The 17,797-nt window shown below is 44.5% G+C and overlaps 6 protein-coding genes across 8 annotated transcripts; 4 read left to right on the top strand and 2 right to left on the bottom strand.

Annotated features, from left to right (window-relative positions):
• The first annotated feature begins 601 nt into the window (after positions 1-601).
• Positions 602-1,442, top strand: LOC6610735 (V-type proton ATPase subunit e). Its single transcript, XM_032719791.1, has one exon. The coding sequence runs from the start codon at positions 692-694 to the stop codon at positions 944-946; it is 255 nt and encodes an 84-aa protein (XP_032575682.1). The 5' UTR covers positions 602-691; the 3' UTR covers positions 947-1,442.
• Positions 1,443-1,528: 86 nt separating this feature from the next.
• LOC6610734 lies at positions 1,529-5,308 on the top strand. 2 transcript variants are annotated; one of them, XM_002035264.2, is made up of 2 exons: positions 1,529-4,108; positions 4,506-5,308. In XM_002035264.2, the coding sequence occupies exon 1, from the start codon at positions 2,752-2,754 to the stop codon at positions 4,096-4,098; it is 1,347 nt and encodes a 448-aa protein (XP_002035300.1). In that variant the 5' UTR covers positions 1,529-2,751; the 3' UTR covers positions 4,099-4,108; positions 4,506-5,308. The 2 variants fall into 2 exon arrangements, with proteins under 2 accessions (XP_002035300.1, XP_032575680.1); XM_032719789.1 differs by lacking the exon at positions 4,506-5,308 and adding an exon at positions 4,183-4,498.
• Positions 5,309-5,414: 106 nt separating this feature from the next.
• LOC6610733 (protein tipE) lies at positions 5,415-8,694 on the top strand. Of its 2 annotated transcripts, none has more exons than XM_002035263.2 (5): positions 5,415-5,833; positions 5,901-6,096; positions 6,151-6,324; positions 6,385-6,621; positions 7,752-8,694. In XM_002035263.2, exons 1-5 carry the CDS (start codon positions 5,557-5,559, stop codon positions 7,795-7,797), a joined length of 930 nt encoding a protein of 309 aa, XP_002035299.1. In that variant the 5' UTR covers positions 5,415-5,556; the 3' UTR covers positions 7,798-8,694. The 2 variants fall into 2 exon arrangements, with proteins under 2 accessions (XP_002035299.1, XP_032575681.1); XM_032719790.1 differs by having other exon boundaries at positions 6,977-8,694.
• A 266-nt stretch (positions 8,695-8,960) lies between these two features.
• Positions 8,961-12,421, top strand: LOC6610732. The gene is made up of 8 exons (XM_002035262.2): positions 8,961-9,816; positions 9,884-10,094; positions 10,352-10,436; positions 10,499-10,701; positions 10,766-10,932; positions 10,988-11,282; positions 11,358-11,495; positions 11,564-12,421. The coding sequence occupies exons 1-8, from the start codon at positions 9,671-9,673 to the stop codon at positions 11,876-11,878; spliced, it is 1,560 nt and encodes a 519-aa protein (XP_002035298.1). The 5' UTR covers positions 8,961-9,670; the 3' UTR covers positions 11,879-12,421.
• On the bottom strand, positions 12,353-13,336 carry LOC6610731 (cilia- and flagella-associated protein 298). Its single transcript, XM_032717912.1, has 4 exons — positions 12,962-13,336; positions 12,609-12,878; positions 12,432-12,548; positions 12,353-12,358 (listed from the first exon to the last, which is right to left on the bottom strand). Exons 1-4 carry the CDS (start codon positions 13,334-13,336, stop codon positions 12,353-12,355), a joined length of 768 nt encoding a protein of 255 aa, XP_032573803.1.
• Positions 13,337-13,496: 160 nt separating this feature from the next.
• Positions 13,497-16,834, bottom strand: LOC6610730 (ero1-like protein). The gene is made up of 5 exons (XM_002035260.2): positions 16,454-16,834; positions 15,762-16,025; positions 14,373-15,058; positions 14,007-14,315; positions 13,497-13,948 (listed from the first exon to the last, which is right to left on the bottom strand). Exons 1-5 carry the CDS (start codon positions 16,592-16,594, stop codon positions 13,897-13,899), a joined length of 1,452 nt encoding a protein of 483 aa, XP_002035296.1. The 5' UTR covers positions 16,595-16,834; the 3' UTR covers positions 13,497-13,896.
• Positions 16,835-17,797: the final 963 nt, after the last annotated feature.

The raw sequence follows: 17,797 nt of genomic DNA, 5'->3' as shown, positions 1-17,797 counted from the left end.
GAAGAGCCATTGCAGACTATCGTGTGATACCCTGTAATCACCATAAATAGAATCCTATATTTGTAATCCAATCCAATCCCCCAAACACTTATGAAATGCGTCATTCTTAGATCCCGTCATTCACTATCAGACATAAATTTTTAATAGGCTTGTGGAGGAATCATCAAGGATGTAGATATAGGTATTCAGTTATGGTGAATAACTAAAAACAACTATATCAAGTTGTGAATATTAAAAAAGGACAACCCATAACCATTACCTATTATAATAATAGCTAGTTTTTTACATAAACGGATATATAAATATCCTTAGATAAACGTTGAGAACTAAAAAAATTATAATTAAAGTGGATTTATTAAATTTACTTAATTGTAATCCTATTAAATTGCGAAAAGTACGCATACAAATTGTATATTTAAAAAAAAGTGTTGCTTTTGTTTTTGCAAAAAAAGTCATGTAAAATTCGAGATCCATTAAAATTTAACAATAATTAATTTAAGTAAAAAAATTAAGCGGCGAAACCAACTGTTGGCCAGTGTTGAAAGAGATTCAGTGCGCTAGTGCTGGGCAACGGGCACCATGTGCGGATTTTTATGAGACGCGTTAGTAGATTTCCGCCAGCACAGATGATTGATAAAAAAGAATTTAATTTGACGTAAATAAAGGAAAGTGGAGAAATTAAACAACAACCATGGAAGTTTTCCTGACGATCATCTTCTTCACCATCTTCTGGGCGGCGGTGGCCAAGTACGGACCCATCCTGTTCACCAAGCAACCTCATGATGACCTGGTGCGCTGTATTTTCGTTTTGACTGCCGTCGTCTGCTGGCTTTTCTGGCTGTGCTGCTATTTGGCGCAACTGAATCCACTGCTGGGGCCGAAACTCAATGGAAACACCATTCGGATCATTGCCTCGTCCTGGGGAAATCCCATCAAGGAGGGATAAGGAAGACCCACATAGGAATCTCCCACCTAGCTAATCTCTGGCGGTTGCTTCTTCCGCGGATTTCCGGATCTTAAGCCACATCACACATAGTCGGTGATACCACGGAAGCAGTGGCTTCGCGAAAACCCTATTTGTACTTCAATACTGGCAGCACGTGGACAAGGTTGGGCTACGGCTATCCAAGACCCAGATACGCCCCACTATTTCCAAACTAACCACATGAACCTCCGGATGTAAACTTTCACTGTACATTTTATTGTTGTTTATAGCTCAATATCTCTGATCACCATATTCTTTATGTTTATTGCAAAGCATAAGCTATGTATTCCACCAAAAATCAAATTATTGCAATTTATTTCTAACAAACTTGCCACATTAGCGATTTTTGTAGCCAGATTACTATTTACCTATTTTTCCGTAGTGTAGATAATTTACTAATCAGTCATTGTATTTGTGATTTAGTTATTGGCAAATATAGAACAATTTTTTCGTATTATTTTTCTGTTCCCTTATTTATTATTAGTTTTTAAAAATATTGAAAATTAAATAGGTCTAGAAATGCAAATTTATAAGTTTACGCCACATTTAGAAATCTATAGTTCATATATTAGCTTAAATATTATGTTTGTCTTAATTTATTTTTGTTATTCAGAAGTATGTTTTCCTATTATATAGTTTAGTTTGTTTAGTAGGAAAATGTTTCATTTCGGAAGTGCAATTTATGTTATTTTTAGAACGATGCATCTGAATAGGGTTATTGTATTTTCGCCTTAATGTGGAAGGGGGCGTGCCCGGTGGTTGACCATAACTGGAGCAAAAACACAAAGTCCCCGCACATGGCGCACTCGGTGCACTTGCACTCTTGGCCATGTGGAGGCCGACTTAATCAATGGAAACGCTGGCAGGGAATGGGAATGGCCCGAGCGGAGCCAACTTGTCGTGTGTGGGCTGGGAAGCGGGAGAGCGGGCTATTCAGGGAGCAGCAGGGGTGGCCTGCTCTTTTCAGCAATATGTGAATGCGGAACTATTGATTTTGCAATAAAAGTGCGCGCGCAGAGCCGAGATTTATGCCAAAAGCGGAGAGTAGCGAATTCCACGAGACCCGCCACGATGTGTGCCATGTTGTCGGCGGTCAGTGAGGAGAAGCCGGAGAGCTGGAGCGCTAGAGAGCTGCGAAATCCGGAGACCAGTCGCCAGTGCGGAGCAGAAAGCCTTGGGTCACGAGCCACCAGCTGCCAGTAACTCGAAGGGAAAAAATAATTACCACAGAACAGCACTGCTCAAGAATTAACAAATAATTGTACATAAATTATAAATACCAATAATAGCCAGATAATTGTGCAAAGAAGCGGAATTCCTGGAACTTTGTGAATTCTACCTTCAAATCGACAGGAAAATCCACTGGCACGTGATGCAACCAACGTATGGATGGGCCCATTGATTAAAGTGAATTTCTGTGGGGTCAGCTAGCCAAAAATCGATAGGTTTGTGGCCTATCCAAGGAACGTGTCCTCCAGCTGGAAACGTGCGCAGCCTGCAGAGTAACCAATTTTCCCTTTTTTGTGGACCCATTGAAAAGTCGGATGAAAATCTCAACCCTACGCAGGGTTATATAACCGCACAACATACAACACCGCCCACGCAGCTTTGCAGCTAAATCGATAGACTAAAAACCGACATGACGAGCTTCTAATTGGATTGGATAGCACGCGAGGGATTAACCAGCACAGGGATTAACCAGAGGAGGCACCAGTGACCACCACCCACTTGCTACTTGGAATTACAGGGTAGTCGCGCGCTGAGAAATGGGCAAGAAAAAGGTGCCCGTTGAGGACCTGGTGGTTCCACCGCAGGACACGCGAATATGCGGCACCATATGCATCTGCCAGATGACCCTGGTGCTAAGCTCGGTGGCTCTGGTCTACCTCACGGTGGCCATATACATGCCCTCCACCAGGGCCTTCAAAAGTGGCATCGATCCCACGCCGGTGATGTGCACCACCACGCGGGCGGTGAACAAGGACAACTGCGAGTGGGGCAGTTGTGGCGAGTGGTGCTTGAGCAAGACTTCCGGAGCATGCATCCAGATCTATGTGAATCTGCGCAGCAATGGCAGCAATCTCATATTCCAGAACTGCACCAACTCGGCCAATAAAACGTGCTATGGTATCGATCAGGATCGGGCGGACAAGGCCAGGTGCATCAATGATGAGTGCAAGAATCTGACGGGTACCTTCAATTGCACCGCTGGCCAGTGTCTGAACATCACGGATGCCTTCGAGTGCATCTTCCACAACAGCGATGCACCAGTCAAGTGTTCCGGCAGGCGGGGAAAGATCAACTGCATGGACATCAGCGGGCTGTACTCCTGCAGTCGAGGCACCTGCCGGAAGATCCGGACTCCCTACAACTGTGACCGGAGGTGCGTGGACATCCCCACACGGAACAAGAACGTGGTGGTCCTCAGCGGGGACAAAGTCTACCTGTCGCAGTGCCAGAATGCCATCAATGCCGAAACTCTGGAGGAGGTGTGGAACGAGTCCAGCGAAAATGTGGCCATGACATCGTGCTACTTCATCAGGCACACCTCGGACCAGGTGGATGCGGTGGACTGCATCAATGGCTCCACGCTGGAGACCAATATGCTCAGCGATCTGACCAACTTCACATATCTGAGCCACCTGCACGTGTCGGTGGCCACTCCGGTGCCGGAAATAGCACCACCCGATGTGGATCTCACCATTTCCAACGAGTCCAAGCTGATGATCAACCTGGAGGGGTGTGTGAACACCCTGATGGACGAGTGCAAGGAGTTCCTTAAGGACTTCGGACGCGATGGCAGCGACCACAATGCCCGGGCCCGCTTCCCGTGCTTCTATTCGCCCGGAAAGAAGGACGTGGTTGTGGCCCGTTTCGATCTGGAGGTCACCTATCGCCAGTTTGTGTTCGCCTCGGTGGTGCCATCGGTTCTGTTCGTGGTCTCGTGCTCCATCCTGATCATGTGCCAGACCACCGTCTACGTGGGCGACGATGCCAAGATGCGGTTCAAGGGATGTGTGGACACGGAGACGGTTCTGAACAAGAACAACGTGGGCGCACCCACCAACGGCGACATGGGCGGGGGCGGCGGCGATGAGGTTATGGCCCTATGAGATCCGTCACGTAAGCTCTATATTTCGCTTATCTAATATCTGGACATCTTGTCTTTATAATGAATTCTCTCTGATGACTTGCAGTCTTCGCGGTAGCCCACATGTGAGAGGTCTACCAGGTGTTCTAGGTCTCTATTTTCAATACCCCTTGTTTCGAATTCCAAAGAAAGTAGAACAGTCTAGATGTATTCCACCTTATAAGATATCATTAGATACTAGAACCGAAGGAATATTAGTCAGGTGCTATATAATGCTATACCCATCCCTACTCCTTTTTAGAACAGCGATTAGTATAGTTCTATTCAAATAAACCACACCATTGAAATACTGATAACTAGGTAGTTTCCTAATTTCCCCTTAATATCTATAATCCTTTATACTAATATGTAGAACACTATATCTTTCAGGCATTCCTCTGCTCCAGGAAGACAGTCCGACACACCAGACGGGGGTCTTCGCTTTGCAATAATTGGAGTTGGGCACCAGCTGAAGTCAGGAACACAATCGAGCAACTTGAAATTCTTTGTAATCCTTCCATCGAACTTTTGACACTCCGACACCCCAACACACAGAAAGACACAGAGACACGGACCACACCTCAGAGGCTTGCAAGGACACTACTGAGCTAACCAGGATAAACTGAATCTCACAGACCGACACCAAAATTCGGTATCCCATGCGAGGCGCTTGACATTCTCAAGATAACGACGATCGGCAGATCTGAAGACAATATTAGTATATTTTTCGACTGTTTAGTTCAGGATTAATTTGGGTTTTGGTTTTTTGGAATAGAGCCAGAGGCTGCAGGACTTGTAGTATAGCAGGAGATTAAGGAGCGAGGTTATATTTAAAGTTATTGCAATTATGGAACTTAGTTTTATCTAGGGAATAACCGCACACACGCACATCCACATGCACGGCACACACACTCACACACACACAGAGATACACCCACGTCAACACACTACACACCAGAATCGGCTGAAGATATAGAAGATATATAGAACAAGGTTCAGTCGCCGGGAGAGAGGGCAGAGAAATTCAAAAATGGCTTAGAGTGAGGGATGCGTGATCAAAAATCTAAAGAAAAATCTCGAAACGACAACTAGTCGATAAAAGTCAAAGCAAAATAAGTTAACCCCACAAGGCTAACATAAAAACATAATAAGCATTAATTTAGATAACGAAGTAAAAACCAAAAAAAAAAAAACCAAAAACTATTCAATATACAAAGAATACAAAATAAGAAATACATTTTCCATTTCGGCTATAAAAATAAGGCAGATGGGCAGGAGATCGTTAGAAGATTAGGCTAAGCGAGATCTTAATTGTTGTAGAAGCGCGAATGTTAGCGGTGTTCATTTTAAAGGCTTTTACCGATCCAACTACAAACTAAGCACCCCACACGAACCCACACCCACACCCGAAACAAAACTAAGGGAACCGTATTTCTCCGCCATGAAGAAGAGCTCCACGCTGACCACGACCACGTCGATGCCGGCGAGTCCGACGCTCTCGGCGCAGACGCTCTCCGCCAGCAAGATCAGCCTGAACAGCAGCCGGTGCGGCTCGGCGGGATCGGGATGCGGATCCGCATCCGGTTCGATGCGCTCCGCCTGCCAATCCCCGGTGCGGCCGGGGAGCGGATGCGTGGACGCCATCAAGGCCAAGCGCGAGGAGATCGAGATGGACACGCTGCTCGAGAAGGCAAAGTTCTATACCTCCGTGTGCCTTGGTAAGATTATGAATTGTTACTTGACTTCTTGAATATCCTACTTAACCCACATTCTTCAAATCCCCAGGTACGACTGCCATTTTGTCGGTGTTCACATTCCTCTTCCTGATACCCTTCGTCGTGGACCCCGCCATCTCAACGATCATAGCCGACTATGATCCAGTGCCGGTGACCTGCATCGTCATCGACCACATCTACGCGGAGGGCATCAAGAACTGCAGCTGGAGCTCCTGCCGCGAGGGCTGCACCTCATCACTCACCAAGTTAGTGCTTGCTATGCCTGATTATATATATTAACTAATTCCTCTTATGTCCAGGTGCCATCAGTTGTTTGTCAACTATACGCGCATCCCGTTCAGCGAATGGGAGCGCAATCCTCGGGACCTAGACACGGTCAACTGGGATGTGAGCTACACCAAGTTTCTGATCAACTCAGAGGGTTGTGGCTATCCGCCCACGACCAATTGCAGTATATTTGCCAGGCAATATGGGTGAGTTCGCATATGGATAGTTGCCATGACTACGAGATTCCATACCCTGATCCTCACCAGGTTCTCGCACATCGGAGAGCCCTTCCCCTGCTACTACAGCAGGGCGTATCCGGAGGTGGTCATCGGTCGGTACTCGTGGGAGAATAACCTATACCACCTGATCCTGTCGCTGATTATACCGAACGTGCTCTTCGCCATCTCGATCGGGGTGCTCAGCTATTGGTACTGCCCCTGCTGCGAGAAGGCATGCAACAAATCCTCGCGGGTCTACGCCGAGAAGTTCCCGACCAAGGAAGAGTGAGTGCTATTCCGTACCAGCTGTTCCGCATCTTGTTCTCATTAATTGCGAAAAGTTTGGCAAATTTGAATCCCCCGCATTCGTATCCGTATCCGTATCTGTATATTGTAGTAGACACTCACCATCTACTCATTGTGCCTTGTATGAAGATGTGGTCGAGAACCAAAAAAAAAAAGCTGTTTTGTCATGCCGTATCCTCCTATGATTGTAACTTCTTCATTTTGTTAATCGTTAAGAAATTGGCCAGATCCATAAGTCGAACCATGAATGCGCCTCTTAGTTTCCCAGTTTATTTACTTCCCAAAAGCCATTAGCTTTTGTTATCATCTCTTTACTACTCTATATTACTTTCAGGATCGTTAACTGCATGAAATGTAACACGGAAAAGTCGTTGTCCTTGAATGTATTTTGAATATGATCTAATCAAGCGCGAGTGCCCGACCTTTGATCCCCAGAAATGTATTGTGATAGGTTAAGTGCGATGGTATCTGCTATAATCCCTGGATCCCTCGATCCAGTTATCTTGCACATATTGTGTGGCACCCAGTCCTAGCTAGTCCACTGAAAAAACAAAACACCCGCATCTATTTGAAGCCCAATACAAATTGTTACTCTGCAGTGTCCTTAGCAATTACTGCCCTTCTTAATATTTCCAATCGTAGTCTTGTTTTCTTAATCGCACAAAACCAAAATACCATTCGAAATGAATTTTGTATGGTTTATAAACACGATCACTCAAAAAAAAAGAAGAAATACAATCAAAACTAACAAGAAATATACTCAAAATATTAAAGGTTTAGGCTCAAGCAATACAGATAAAAAAAAAAAGGTTTCTTTCAGGCAAACAAAACTTAGTTAACACTCGGGATCGCAGCATTTCCCTTTTTTCTATAATCTATAATGATATAATAACATATCGAATACCCTCAAGTTTTGACGATCTTATACTAGAATGTCTTTAGAAAATGTTTTGCATGCTTTTCTTTTGATCTATAATGAATGTTTGTTAATTTCGATTCTAGCTAGAATGGCATGATCCGTTTATCCCAATATATTTAGCATATTATATAACGCTTTTATCTGACTAGCATTGATTAAGAAATCTGTTCCAATCGCATTCCAATTCTAGCAAACTTCTGTGTCACAGTGACGAAGATGATGATATGGAATACTAGCAAAAATAATATTAGTTAACGCCCTTAACAAATAGCAAATTCAACTTTGTAGTCTGTACCACACATAGCTTACCTAGATATATATATATATACAAGCATATAGAATTCCATTTGCCATCACATCGGACGATATATATATTTAAATCAAGCGGAGCATCGCCGAAGGAGTAACTTTATCTCAGCCATTTTATTAAACATTTGTGCGCTCAAGAGATTTGTTAACATACACTTTGCCATCATATTGTTATGCTAGTTATATGGAAATTTGGTTGCTTCAATGGCTTTTTTGGAGGCGGCAGCGATGCTCCAATCTCGACTTCGATTTTCACAGAGATAATACCAATACCAATTAATGAGTCGCTTGTTTTCAACAAATTGTGATAGTAGTCATAAAAATATTAAGTAAATTCGTAAAACTAACTAAAACGGAAGCGAAAACCAAAGAAACCAATCAAACAAACAATTGTATAGAACCGAATCCGCTCCAGGCCGCTCCAAAGCACGGCGAAGATTCATAGAAACGGGGCGGTACGAACTCCAGAACGAAATAAACCCAGAAAGATAGATTTACCACAAGATACCAGATACAATCCATTGGGGATAAGCAGCGGAACCAAATTATTCACTCACACACGCTCACATTGGGACACTCTCAACATTTTTGAAATAGTTTTAACGATCTTATCTAAAAACCAACATCTAAACGGATTATAACAGTATATATATAGACATGTATATATATATAGATATATACGTATACATATAGCTTAGCAGAACCGATATAACGCACGTTGCTTATGAGAATTTTTTAAATCATACAAACCAAACCGAAGAACAAACCAATTTGAATGCAATTTTTTACTTAACGTGTCTTTATCAATAAACAAATTAAACCAGCTAACGGCCTATTTAATAAACAATTCAAAAATGAAAGAAACCAAAACAAATGTGGAGAAATGCTAAACAAAACCCAAAGCTGTTTTCATTTACGAAATTCGGGGAGAGAGTAGCGCGAAACGAGGACAAACGAGGTGGAGGGCATACTCTCCAGGCGCAGGCGTGCTTTCCAGGATTCGGAACCGTTTGTGGAGCTGGCTCCATCCCTGTCCCGGTTTTTCCATTTCACTCAAGGGTTTGTTTTGGCCTGGGCCCCTCCACTTTCGCTTTCGAAGAAGTAAAAGTGCGCAGTGTCCTTTGGCAGTCCTGGCTATCCGCACTCCTTCCGCTCCGGAACTCAGTCAGGACTCTGTTGCCGTCGGGAGTGGACGTGCGAAAATCGCCCAAATAGGCGCCTTCAAGCCATCAGAACTCATCCATCAAACATTTATTGTGTTTATGCGATGAACTTTTCACACATTCCGTTTCATGAAAAGTGTCAACTCGCGTGTGCATAAACGAAAACAAACGTTCCAATGAAATGCGTGAAAGGGTGAGTCGCAACCCTGGAAGCTCAGTGTGATTCAGGTGGCAACTCCGTCCGCAAATGAAGAACAAATTGAACAAGTCCTTAACTGGTTGAATCTCGCCTTGGCGGCGTTTAAACATAAGACGTCCCAGATCCCCACCTGACATTCCACATATCGCTAAACCCACACGTCCGAGTAATTTTAAATTCCAATGAGCCAAGCTAACTAAAATAGAACGGCACAAGCCACACACCCACCACCGCAAACAAACCACCCACCCACCAGAGCAACCACCACCCACCAAACCCAAAAGGAATCACCTTGAGAACGGCGTAGGGTGACAATACATAGGACAACATTGGGCAGGAGGAGCAGGGCCGGAAGTGGGCCACCAAATCAACAAGTCGTAAATTAGACGAGCACCAGGCACTGAAACCCACACCCAGGAACCACTACCAGGTGGATAAATGGGGCGGCGCAAGGACAAACCGCGGGTGATTCCCGAACAGGATGCGCGCATCTGTCGCGCCATCTGCCTGTGCCAGCTGACCATGGTGCTGTCCTGCGTGTCCATCGTCTACCTGAGCGTGGCCATCTACTCGCCCTCCCTGAAGTGGGTATCTACTTTATAGCCCCCCTCTATAAACCATAACCCACTCATAACTTCGTATTGTTTCTAGAGCCTTCAAGTCCGGCTTCGAGCTGGATCCCGTCATGTGCCAGACGGTGGATCGCCAGATGCCCAACAACTGCCCCTGGGCATCCTGCGGAGAATGGTGCCTGACCAAGACCAGTGGCTTCTGCCCCCAGATCCACTCAATAGTGCGTCGCAACGGCACCGATATCCAGCTGAACAACTGCACTCGAGTGACCAACACATCGTGCGCCATGGTGAGTTCCTCAGGTTAACTTTTGTGACCAACTGTAGCACTGCCTTAAACTAAGCAAACTAGTAGAAGACGTCATCGTCTTGGGCATCCTGCTATAGGAAAAGTTCTGTCATGACTCATTCTTTGCTTCATCCACTTTTGGTAGAAAGACTATGAGGCGTGTCTAGTATTTGCCCCTCCATTTTAATAGCCACTTGGCGCCACGACTGTTTAACGATCATCAAATGACCATTATCCTTCTTTGTTCTCTCCCCACAGATTGACCTGAGTCGGCTGAACAAGTTCAATTGCAACAACGGCACCGCCTGCAACAACATCAGAGGCGTCTTCAACTGCTCCAATGGTAAGTAACATACTGGAGACCCCCTCTGTGAATTTTCATTAACTGATTACTTTTCATCGCAGGACACTGCAAGAATATGTCGGAGTTCTTCTTGTGTCACCACAAGGCCGATGGACTTACTGTCAATTCGCAGAAGGATAACACTAAACTGAATGGATTCTTCGAATGTCACGGGGTGCACTGCACCAAGATCAAAAAGCCCTTCAGCTGCGATCGCTACTGTTCCAAGATAACAACTACCAATGTGAACACGCTTATTATGCATGTAAGCTGGAGATAAGGATAAAGATAAATATGTAAAATGGCAGTAAATCCATAATCATTTTTAGGAGGACAATCTTATTGCCGCCGATTGTGAGAACGCAGTGGCTTTCAACCAGGCCCGAGGATCCGAGCACGGCGTGCGTATCGAACCCTTTGAGTTCTGGAAAGAGGATGATGGCAACCTGTTGACCAACTGCGCCACAGTCACAAGAGAGTCGGACAATCGCATCACGTAAGTCCAAAGGCATCAAAAGCATCATTTAGCTTACAATCTGTAATTCCGAAAGTGCCACGGACTGCATAAATGGAACCCTCCTGGAACATGACACCTTGCCTGCTCCCTTCATGAACTTCACCCAGTTCTGGGCCATCTATGAGAACAGCACCAGGTCGGTGGATCCCGAGCAGAGGTACCTGCCCAACCAGGCCAACCTGACCATCTACAGTTGGAAGAAACTGTTCATCAACCTGGAGGGCTGCGTGAACACACTGCGTGGGGAGTGCAAGGACTTTGTGGCTCGCTATGGCAACGATGGCGATAACAATACCGCCCAGTCACGCTACCAGTGCTACTATAACAAGGTTTGTGGGGATTAGACTCCATTTGAATTCCAGTTCTGGTATCAGTTTACCCGACGTTTATATTACCTCTCACAGGACTCGAATGTGGAGTTTGTGGTTGCACGCTACGATTTGGACAAGGTTTACAGGGAGCTTCTAGTGTCGCTGATTGTGCCCATTGTGCTCTTCGTGATCTCATCTATATCGCTATGTATCATCACCAAATCCGTCAAGGTGGGTGTCTTACTTCGAAATTTGAAATGAAATGATCTTACTATATAATACTTCTATCTTTTTTTCAGGTGGGTGACGATGCCAAGATGCGCTGTGTTTGTGCCGGCGATGACTCAGATAATGATGGGCCCTTTGGCCCAGGAGTAGCGAACAAGCAGCAGGATCAGATGTATGATACAGACGACGATGTAGTTGACCTGGAGCACCAAGAACTATCGGACCACGGACTTCCGCTGGACAACCATGAGCTAATCGGCAGCACCAAATTGCTGATACCAATCAGCCCCGCCGGGGATTCGGGACCCAGTGATCAGCTCTTCGACCACGATCAGGAGAAGGCAACTACGTGCGATGTTCCCGAGAAACCACTAGTCATACTATAAGCGGATTAACTGCATCAAAAAACAAAATACGATACAAAACAGCACCAATCTTTAAGGACCTGTGCATTGTACAAGCGGAACTGAATTTAAATTCTACTCAGCGCATTTATACAACTTTTACAACAACTAACAGATTAATGAAACGGATCTTTACTTTTCTTGGTTGAAAAAGGATAATCACACATATATAAATACTGGACACATAGCTCCCAGATGAACAACGGATGGGATGGCCGAGCTTTATTTACCCGATCCCCACTCTAACCGTTGCAGCAGATGCGCCTTAGACAAAGTTGCATTTATATAGAGTATATAGCATAAACCAACTGACATCTGCTGAACGAAACCAAAGAAGAAAACACCAGGACAGACCAAGGATATAGGCATCCGACTCGCCTTAACTCTCGACTTTGTAGCTATGCAATATTCAGCGATTTCTTAAACTAGTTTAACCGGTGGAGCAATAGTACCTACTTATATCTGATATACTTATACTCGAATTATAGCAAATAAAACACCATTTGGAATTCTCTCTACAAAGCATAGGTCCTACCTTTAGTTCCTCCTGGCGGCGAAAGGCCTCGGCCATCATCTGGCGACGCAAGGGATCGGAGATCACGGCTTCGCGACCCGGTGGTCCTTCACCAAGTTGATTAAGCTTCACGACCACCTGGTTAAGTATTGGGATGTGTTATGGAGGAAATATATAGCATATCAAAGGGACAGCCACCTTGGTCTTGTCGTTGTGACCCAAATAGTCGCTCATTAGCTTCCCCATCAGCATCTGGTGTCCTGCAAACCAGAACTGAGCCTTGGAGGGTTCGATGACCTCTTTGGAGGCCTGGGTGCCAGTCAGATCCTCGGTATTGGTGAACTCCATGCGTATGGTGTCGTGGGGCGGCAATTGCATGGGATATACAATAGTGACACCACCACGCAGGAGGTTCAACGCCTCCTCAACCATCTTTGGGGTCAGTGTTTTTGAGGACTTAGCCAAGCGCTAGAGAGATTGTTGGTAACCATTTAGCGAAAAGAATTCTATTGATAAACTTCGAGCAGAAAAGGACATATCCAATACTTTACCCTATCCACCATAGCCTTGGCGTCGGTCATGGCACCGGCCAGGACCTTTTGCATCGCCTCAGTTGGCTGCTGTCCATTCCGGCGAAGGAGCGGATCCTTGTTGATAGTGAAACCACCAGACGGGATGCACTTCTCCGCCCAGACATCCTTAAGCTTGAGCTCCTCCCTCTGTTCCTCGTTCAGGCCAATCATTTCAGGCGGCACCATGGTGCCATGTTCGGCCAGCTCCTCAATCTCCATGCAGACACGCTGAATCTTCAGTTGACCATTGTACAGAGCCACAAGCTCGCGAAGCACAGTATCGGTCTTCTCCTTAACGCTTGTCTCATAGAGGAAGATAACCTCGTCTCCGCGTTTCACCTGAAGAAGCACCATTTCGCACAGAAAATATAGTCACAAGAGCAATCAAATGTCGATCGACTGGATAGCAGTTTGTAAATGTCACAAAAGCCGACAGCTGGAAAGGCAAACAACTCGGTTGCTAGGGCCCGTATCGATGGAGACGTTAGAGAGGTTGCTTCAAAACAATCAGAAGTTTATTTTTGGGCCTTGTGTCGTAAGGTCGTGGTATTGCACAATGCGTTTACTTGCTCATTAAGTTCCGCTCACAAACTCCTCCAGATACAATAAATACTATGCTAACTTACAATAAACACCTGCATCCTGCATGGGCTATTTTTTGTCATTTGTTTTTTTAGGGTGATACGGTGCGCTAAAGTACAAGTAGCCTAGGGTAATAGTTTGTATGTACAGGGAAGCAGCTATCCTGGGGTTGCTAGCCTCTGGCCGGTAAATTGTTACGAACTATGGGAGGGAAACCGCATTCAGTAGGAAGCCCAAGACGCAGCCCCCGCGATGTGCGTATGAATTAACTAGCTGCTCATGTGGGGCGAATGAGATCCGCCTCGTCGGTCGGTTAGTCCAGTCTGGATGGGTTACCTCAGCACGCGCCGGAAGTTCTCCATCTCGTATATACTGTTGGATAGTCTGCAAGCAAATGTATAGTTATAAATTTAGAAAAGTAATTTTATCATTTTAAACGCACCTGCCAAACGCATTAAACAGAGCTACAATCTCTGTTCGCGACAGCCTGAAGATGGGATCCGCTTCGATGTGCGGCTTGTCCCACAACCCGCTTTCCGTTGCCAGATTGAGCTTCTCTGAGTAGAGAATCTTTAAAGCAGTACCCAATCCCTGCGTCTGCAGCTTCCCCCACAGTTTGCACTTGTCGCAGCCCACGCAGCTCATGATGCGGGATATGTTTCGGAACTTTTCCTTGTAGTCGTGCTTGAACTTAATGGAAGCGATTCCATTACTGAAGAGGGCATTCTCGTCGAAGTGGGATTGGAAATTTCTGCAAAACGAAGCTGAATTAAAACTTTGTAAAATGAAAGGAGTTTCCTTAACTCACTCTATAACACTCAACATATCGTTGATGGCTAGTTTAACCTCATCGTCCTCCTCTGCGATGCCTGTGTAGTAATCTTCTCGCCGCAGATAAGGAGCAGCTTTTGCCAAGGCACGCAGTTCTATCAGGTAAATGAAGTAGAGGTTGCGCAGCCAGTGTGGACCCTCACCGCCTGTGGTTTCTGGACTAAAGCGTCGCTTAAACTCCTTTACGTTGGGACCCCAGATGCCCTGCGGATCCAGGAAGTCCTTCGACTCTGACAACAGGTATTTGGAGCACAGATGAATATTGATACTAGAGTGGAGGCCAGAAATAATGCGATAAAAGGCACGCTGCTCCAAGCACACATCCCGCAGATCCAAATGGGGCACGTAGTTAGAGAACTTGTTAGCCGTCTCGTTGTTGCCACCGAAACAGTTCTCCAGATAGATGCTCTTCCATATGCGATGTGCCGACTCGCCCTTATAGCCAGTGTATCGCTCGGGATTTAAGAGCAGATCTACATACTGGGAGCCCTCCTCATGATCGTCCACGATGCAAAAGTCCTCTTCCGCCTCGTCGTGCTTCGCCCACAGCTCGAATTCCCGATGAGCCTGATCACTGATGCTCGTGTCCAGGAAACCCAGAGAGCTGTCAAAATCCTCTCCATCCGAGCAGGCTGAGCCCCCAACTTGCGCCTCGCGCGTGTACTGTAAATACAAGATCCAGATGAGGAAGTCAGTAAGGTGAGGTGAGCCAGTTGTGCAAACAAATAAGCTAAAGTTTTAAGTCAGTCATTATTTCATTAATATATCAATACATTCTTGAACGGCATTATCGGTAGGAATAATTATCTATACGTTAATAAGGTATCTGGTTGATAATATGGTTTTGTTTCTTTTTGCAATGTACGAGTATGAATTGTTTTTTGTTTATGAAGATAAGAACCTCTGCTGTTTACAACATACCTATATTGAACTGCATTTTTTTTTTTTTGTGTTATCTTTAAAAACAATAACTGATTTTCATTCTCATTCTGGGTTATAGAATTTTTGTACTATATTATTTTACTGTATGGTATAGTCTGTTAAGGAGTGATCAATATTTTAGATAAGTAAATAGATCGACAATTAAAAAGGGGCGGGAGAACGCTTGATGAGATGTGACGACCACGTCAGCATTTCAAAACAAATCAAAGGCCACATCATTAACAGTGTACGTAGGCTCAGTTGAAGATTACGGATGCGGTTCATTCTTGTGGAGGCGCAGACATTCGAATAAAAATAAATCACCTGCAAACCCATTGAGTGCTCGGGTAGATAGTGGAGTACCAGAGATTTTGGCAAAAGAATGAATGAGATAAGGGGCGTAGGGTAGACGATAGCTCGTTAATGGAAATACCCGGAAACTTACTTTAAACGCGGCCTTCTCCTTGTGCTCTCCCTTGTCCTTGATGCCCTGGGGAATCGCTTGCTCCTCGCAGTTCTCCACCTGGCAGAAGCGCATCGCACAGCGACTGTCATCCGGCCAGAAGGGACACTCCTGCCGCAGGTTCACCTTGTAGAAGCGGAAGAAGTTCTTCACCAGCAGGCTCTGCAGTCGCGGATAGATCTTCATGTTGTTAAAGTGGTCCACCGTGTCCACATCGCAGCTGCAGTCGTTTATAGATCCCTCCAACTGCGAAGAATATAAATATCATACAGTTGAGGTGACAATAGTAGGTATATAAAATTATGATCTCTTTTTAGATTAGTACTATACACACTCTAGGTCAAATATTATTAGTGAAGCGACTGTAATTAACTCTCTATTACTGTGCACAAATAAATAATTGAGTATACTGTACGTTCTGCACTGCAATTAAACCAAAACTAATATAAGCACGAATTCTTTTTTACTAATATCCAGTATTTAAACTGCATAGCTTTCAGTTTATAATACAATTTAAAAAGCCATTTTCTATGATCTAAGTAGGGATTGTTAAAGGTTAAGCAAATAATGATGAAATCATCTTCTTAATATGTTTTAAATGTCTATTTTTGAATGGCTTAAATCAAGAATTAATTTTACCGTTACTGTGTGCAATAATACGAATATTAACCCACCTCGCAGAAGCAGTTTTTGCTAGTCTCCGTCTCATCGATGGCTGCGAAGTAGCCTCTAGTGGTGTCCGACCAGACCAGGAGCAGGACCAGGACAACCGCAGCAGAGGCCCAGAGATTCCTCTGCACTGTGCGTGTTGTCATTGTGTTTTGATTTGAGTGTTGCTATTGTGATGACTGTTGCTGTTGCTATCGGCTGTCACTGTTTTTGTTGTTGCGTGCTCAGTTGTTTTGCGCTTCGCCGACGGAGTGCATCTGAATCCGATTTCCCCAACCGTGTGATTTCGCACCTGCGATTCCGAATCCCAATTTCACGAGTTTAGCGAGCATTTGCGTTTCGCATCAGCAACATTGTTCATTTACTTTCGATTCATGATTTTGGACACGTACTTGGCGTTTGTGTGACCGCACGCGCTAAGCGCCGAAAAGTACTAAAAAATACCATACTTGACGAGCAAAGTGCGGTTAGTCAGACCAGCGGGTGCTTTTCAAAAAGTAACAAGTGTTTACATGTTTAAATTTACATATATTAAAGATTTTAATTCGGTAAGACTGCGATTTTTATTCATAAATAAACTTTAATGTTTCAAAAAATGTTCTGTCGGTTTTTTTTGGAACAGGTGTCCCTTAAATGTAGGGTTATTAAATTTCACGGACTGAACTGACCGTAAGAATATCCATCAACCGATGAGATTTTGTCCATTATTTATATCTGACGATATGTTGAAATTTCGCGCCACTTATTTGAAGCAGAGGCAACCCTCATTCCAGGGATGTAAGAAAGGCGAGAGGTTGCCAGATCGCGTTATAAAGTACAATAGTAAAGACCGCTCAGCAATTTATCGTATAAAAAATATTTTCTTAATTTAGTGTAGTTTATTATTACTAATTAAAAAATTCTGCAAAGATATTAACTTCAAATATGAAATATGTGCGTAATATCTTTTTAAATGACTTCTAGCGATCAAATTCAAGATAACATTCAATCGTCAATCAATTGATTGGTAAATGTGAATATGGTTATCTCCAATATTGATGCAGTTAATTAATTACCTCAAATATTGATTTCGGCTATTCTTCGGCGATGAATGCGTCTTTTGTTCCCATGACAAACCCTTTCCCCGACGATAGCACCCCTCAAAGGAGCTCACGACCCTCGGTATGCAAATTGAGAAAACTCGGTCAGATCTCGGATCGAATCCTTTCGGGCCCAAGACCATCATCGTTCATCCCGCCGGGGGGTGAATTGCTTAGGATGCTGGGCACGACAATGCAGGCACATCGATTATTCGAACATAAATCGCCTTAGGTCGTTTGGAAAGTAGATTCCAACCGCAACGGGATGGA

The sequence above is a fragment of the Drosophila sechellia genome, chromosome 3L (assembly GCF_004382195.2).
Source record: "Drosophila sechellia strain sech25 chromosome 3L, ASM438219v1, whole genome shotgun sequence".
Classification (NCBI taxonomy): domain Eukaryota; kingdom Metazoa; phylum Arthropoda; class Insecta; order Diptera; family Drosophilidae; genus Drosophila; species Drosophila sechellia.
The sequence above is the reverse complement of the archived record's forward strand: the minus strand, read 5'-3'. Positions and strand labels throughout refer to the sequence as shown.

Excerpts from the sequence above, each read along its gene's own strand:
- LOC6610735 (XM_032719791.1), top strand. The coding sequence starts at position 692 with ATGGAAGTTTTCCTGACGATCATCTTCTTCACCATCTTCTGGGCGGCG.
- LOC6610734 (XM_002035264.2), top strand. The coding sequence starts at position 2,752 with ATGGGCAAGAAAAAGGTGCCCGTTGAGGACCTGGTGGTTCCACCGCAG.
- LOC6610733 (XM_032719790.1), top strand. The coding sequence starts at position 5,557 with ATGAAGAAGAGCTCCACGCTGACCACGACCACGTCGATGCCGGCGAGT. Across the intron at positions 5,834-5,900 it reads CTATACCTCCGTGTGCCTTG|GTACGACTGCCATTTTGTCG; the intron begins GTAAGATTATGA and ends TCAAATCCCCAG. Across the intron at positions 6,097-6,150 it reads TGCACCTCATCACTCACCAA|GTGCCATCAGTTGTTTGTCA; the intron begins GTTAGTGCTTGC and ends TCTTATGTCCAG.
- LOC6610732 (XM_002035262.2), top strand. The coding sequence starts at position 9,671 with ATGGGGCGGCGCAAGGACAAACCGCGGGTGATTCCCGAACAGGATGCG. Across the intron at positions 11,283-11,357 it reads ACCAGTGCTACTATAACAAG|GACTCGAATGTGGAGTTTGT; the intron begins GTTTGTGGGGAT and ends TACCTCTCACAG. Across the intron at positions 11,496-11,563 it reads TCATCACCAAATCCGTCAAG|GTGGGTGACGATGCCAAGAT; the intron begins GTGGGTGTCTTA and ends TCTTTTTTTCAG.
- LOC6610731 (XM_032717912.1), bottom strand. The coding sequence starts at position 13,336 with ATGGTGCTTCTTCAGGTGAAACGCGGAGACGAGGTTATCTTCCTCTAT. Across the intron at positions 12,879-12,961 it reads CCAAGGCTATGGTGGATAGG|CGCTTGGCTAAGTCCTCAAA; the intron begins GTAAAGTATTGG and ends CAATCTCTCTAG. Across the intron at positions 12,549-12,608 it reads GTCACAACGACAAGACCAAG|GTGGTCGTGAAGCTTAATCA; the intron begins GTGGCTGTCCCT and ends ATACTTAACCAG.
- LOC6610730 (XM_002035260.2), bottom strand. The coding sequence starts at position 16,594 with ATGACAACACGCACAGTGCAGAGGAATCTCTGGGCCTCTGCTGCGGTT. Across the intron at positions 14,316-14,372 it reads GATATGTTGAGTGTTATAGA|AAATTTCCAATCCCACTTCG; the intron begins GTGAGTTAAGGA and ends TTCGTTTTGCAG. Across the intron at positions 13,949-14,006 it reads CTGTTTAATGCGTTTGGCAG|ACTATCCAACAGTATATACG; the intron begins GTGCGTTTAAAA and ends ATTTGCTTGCAG.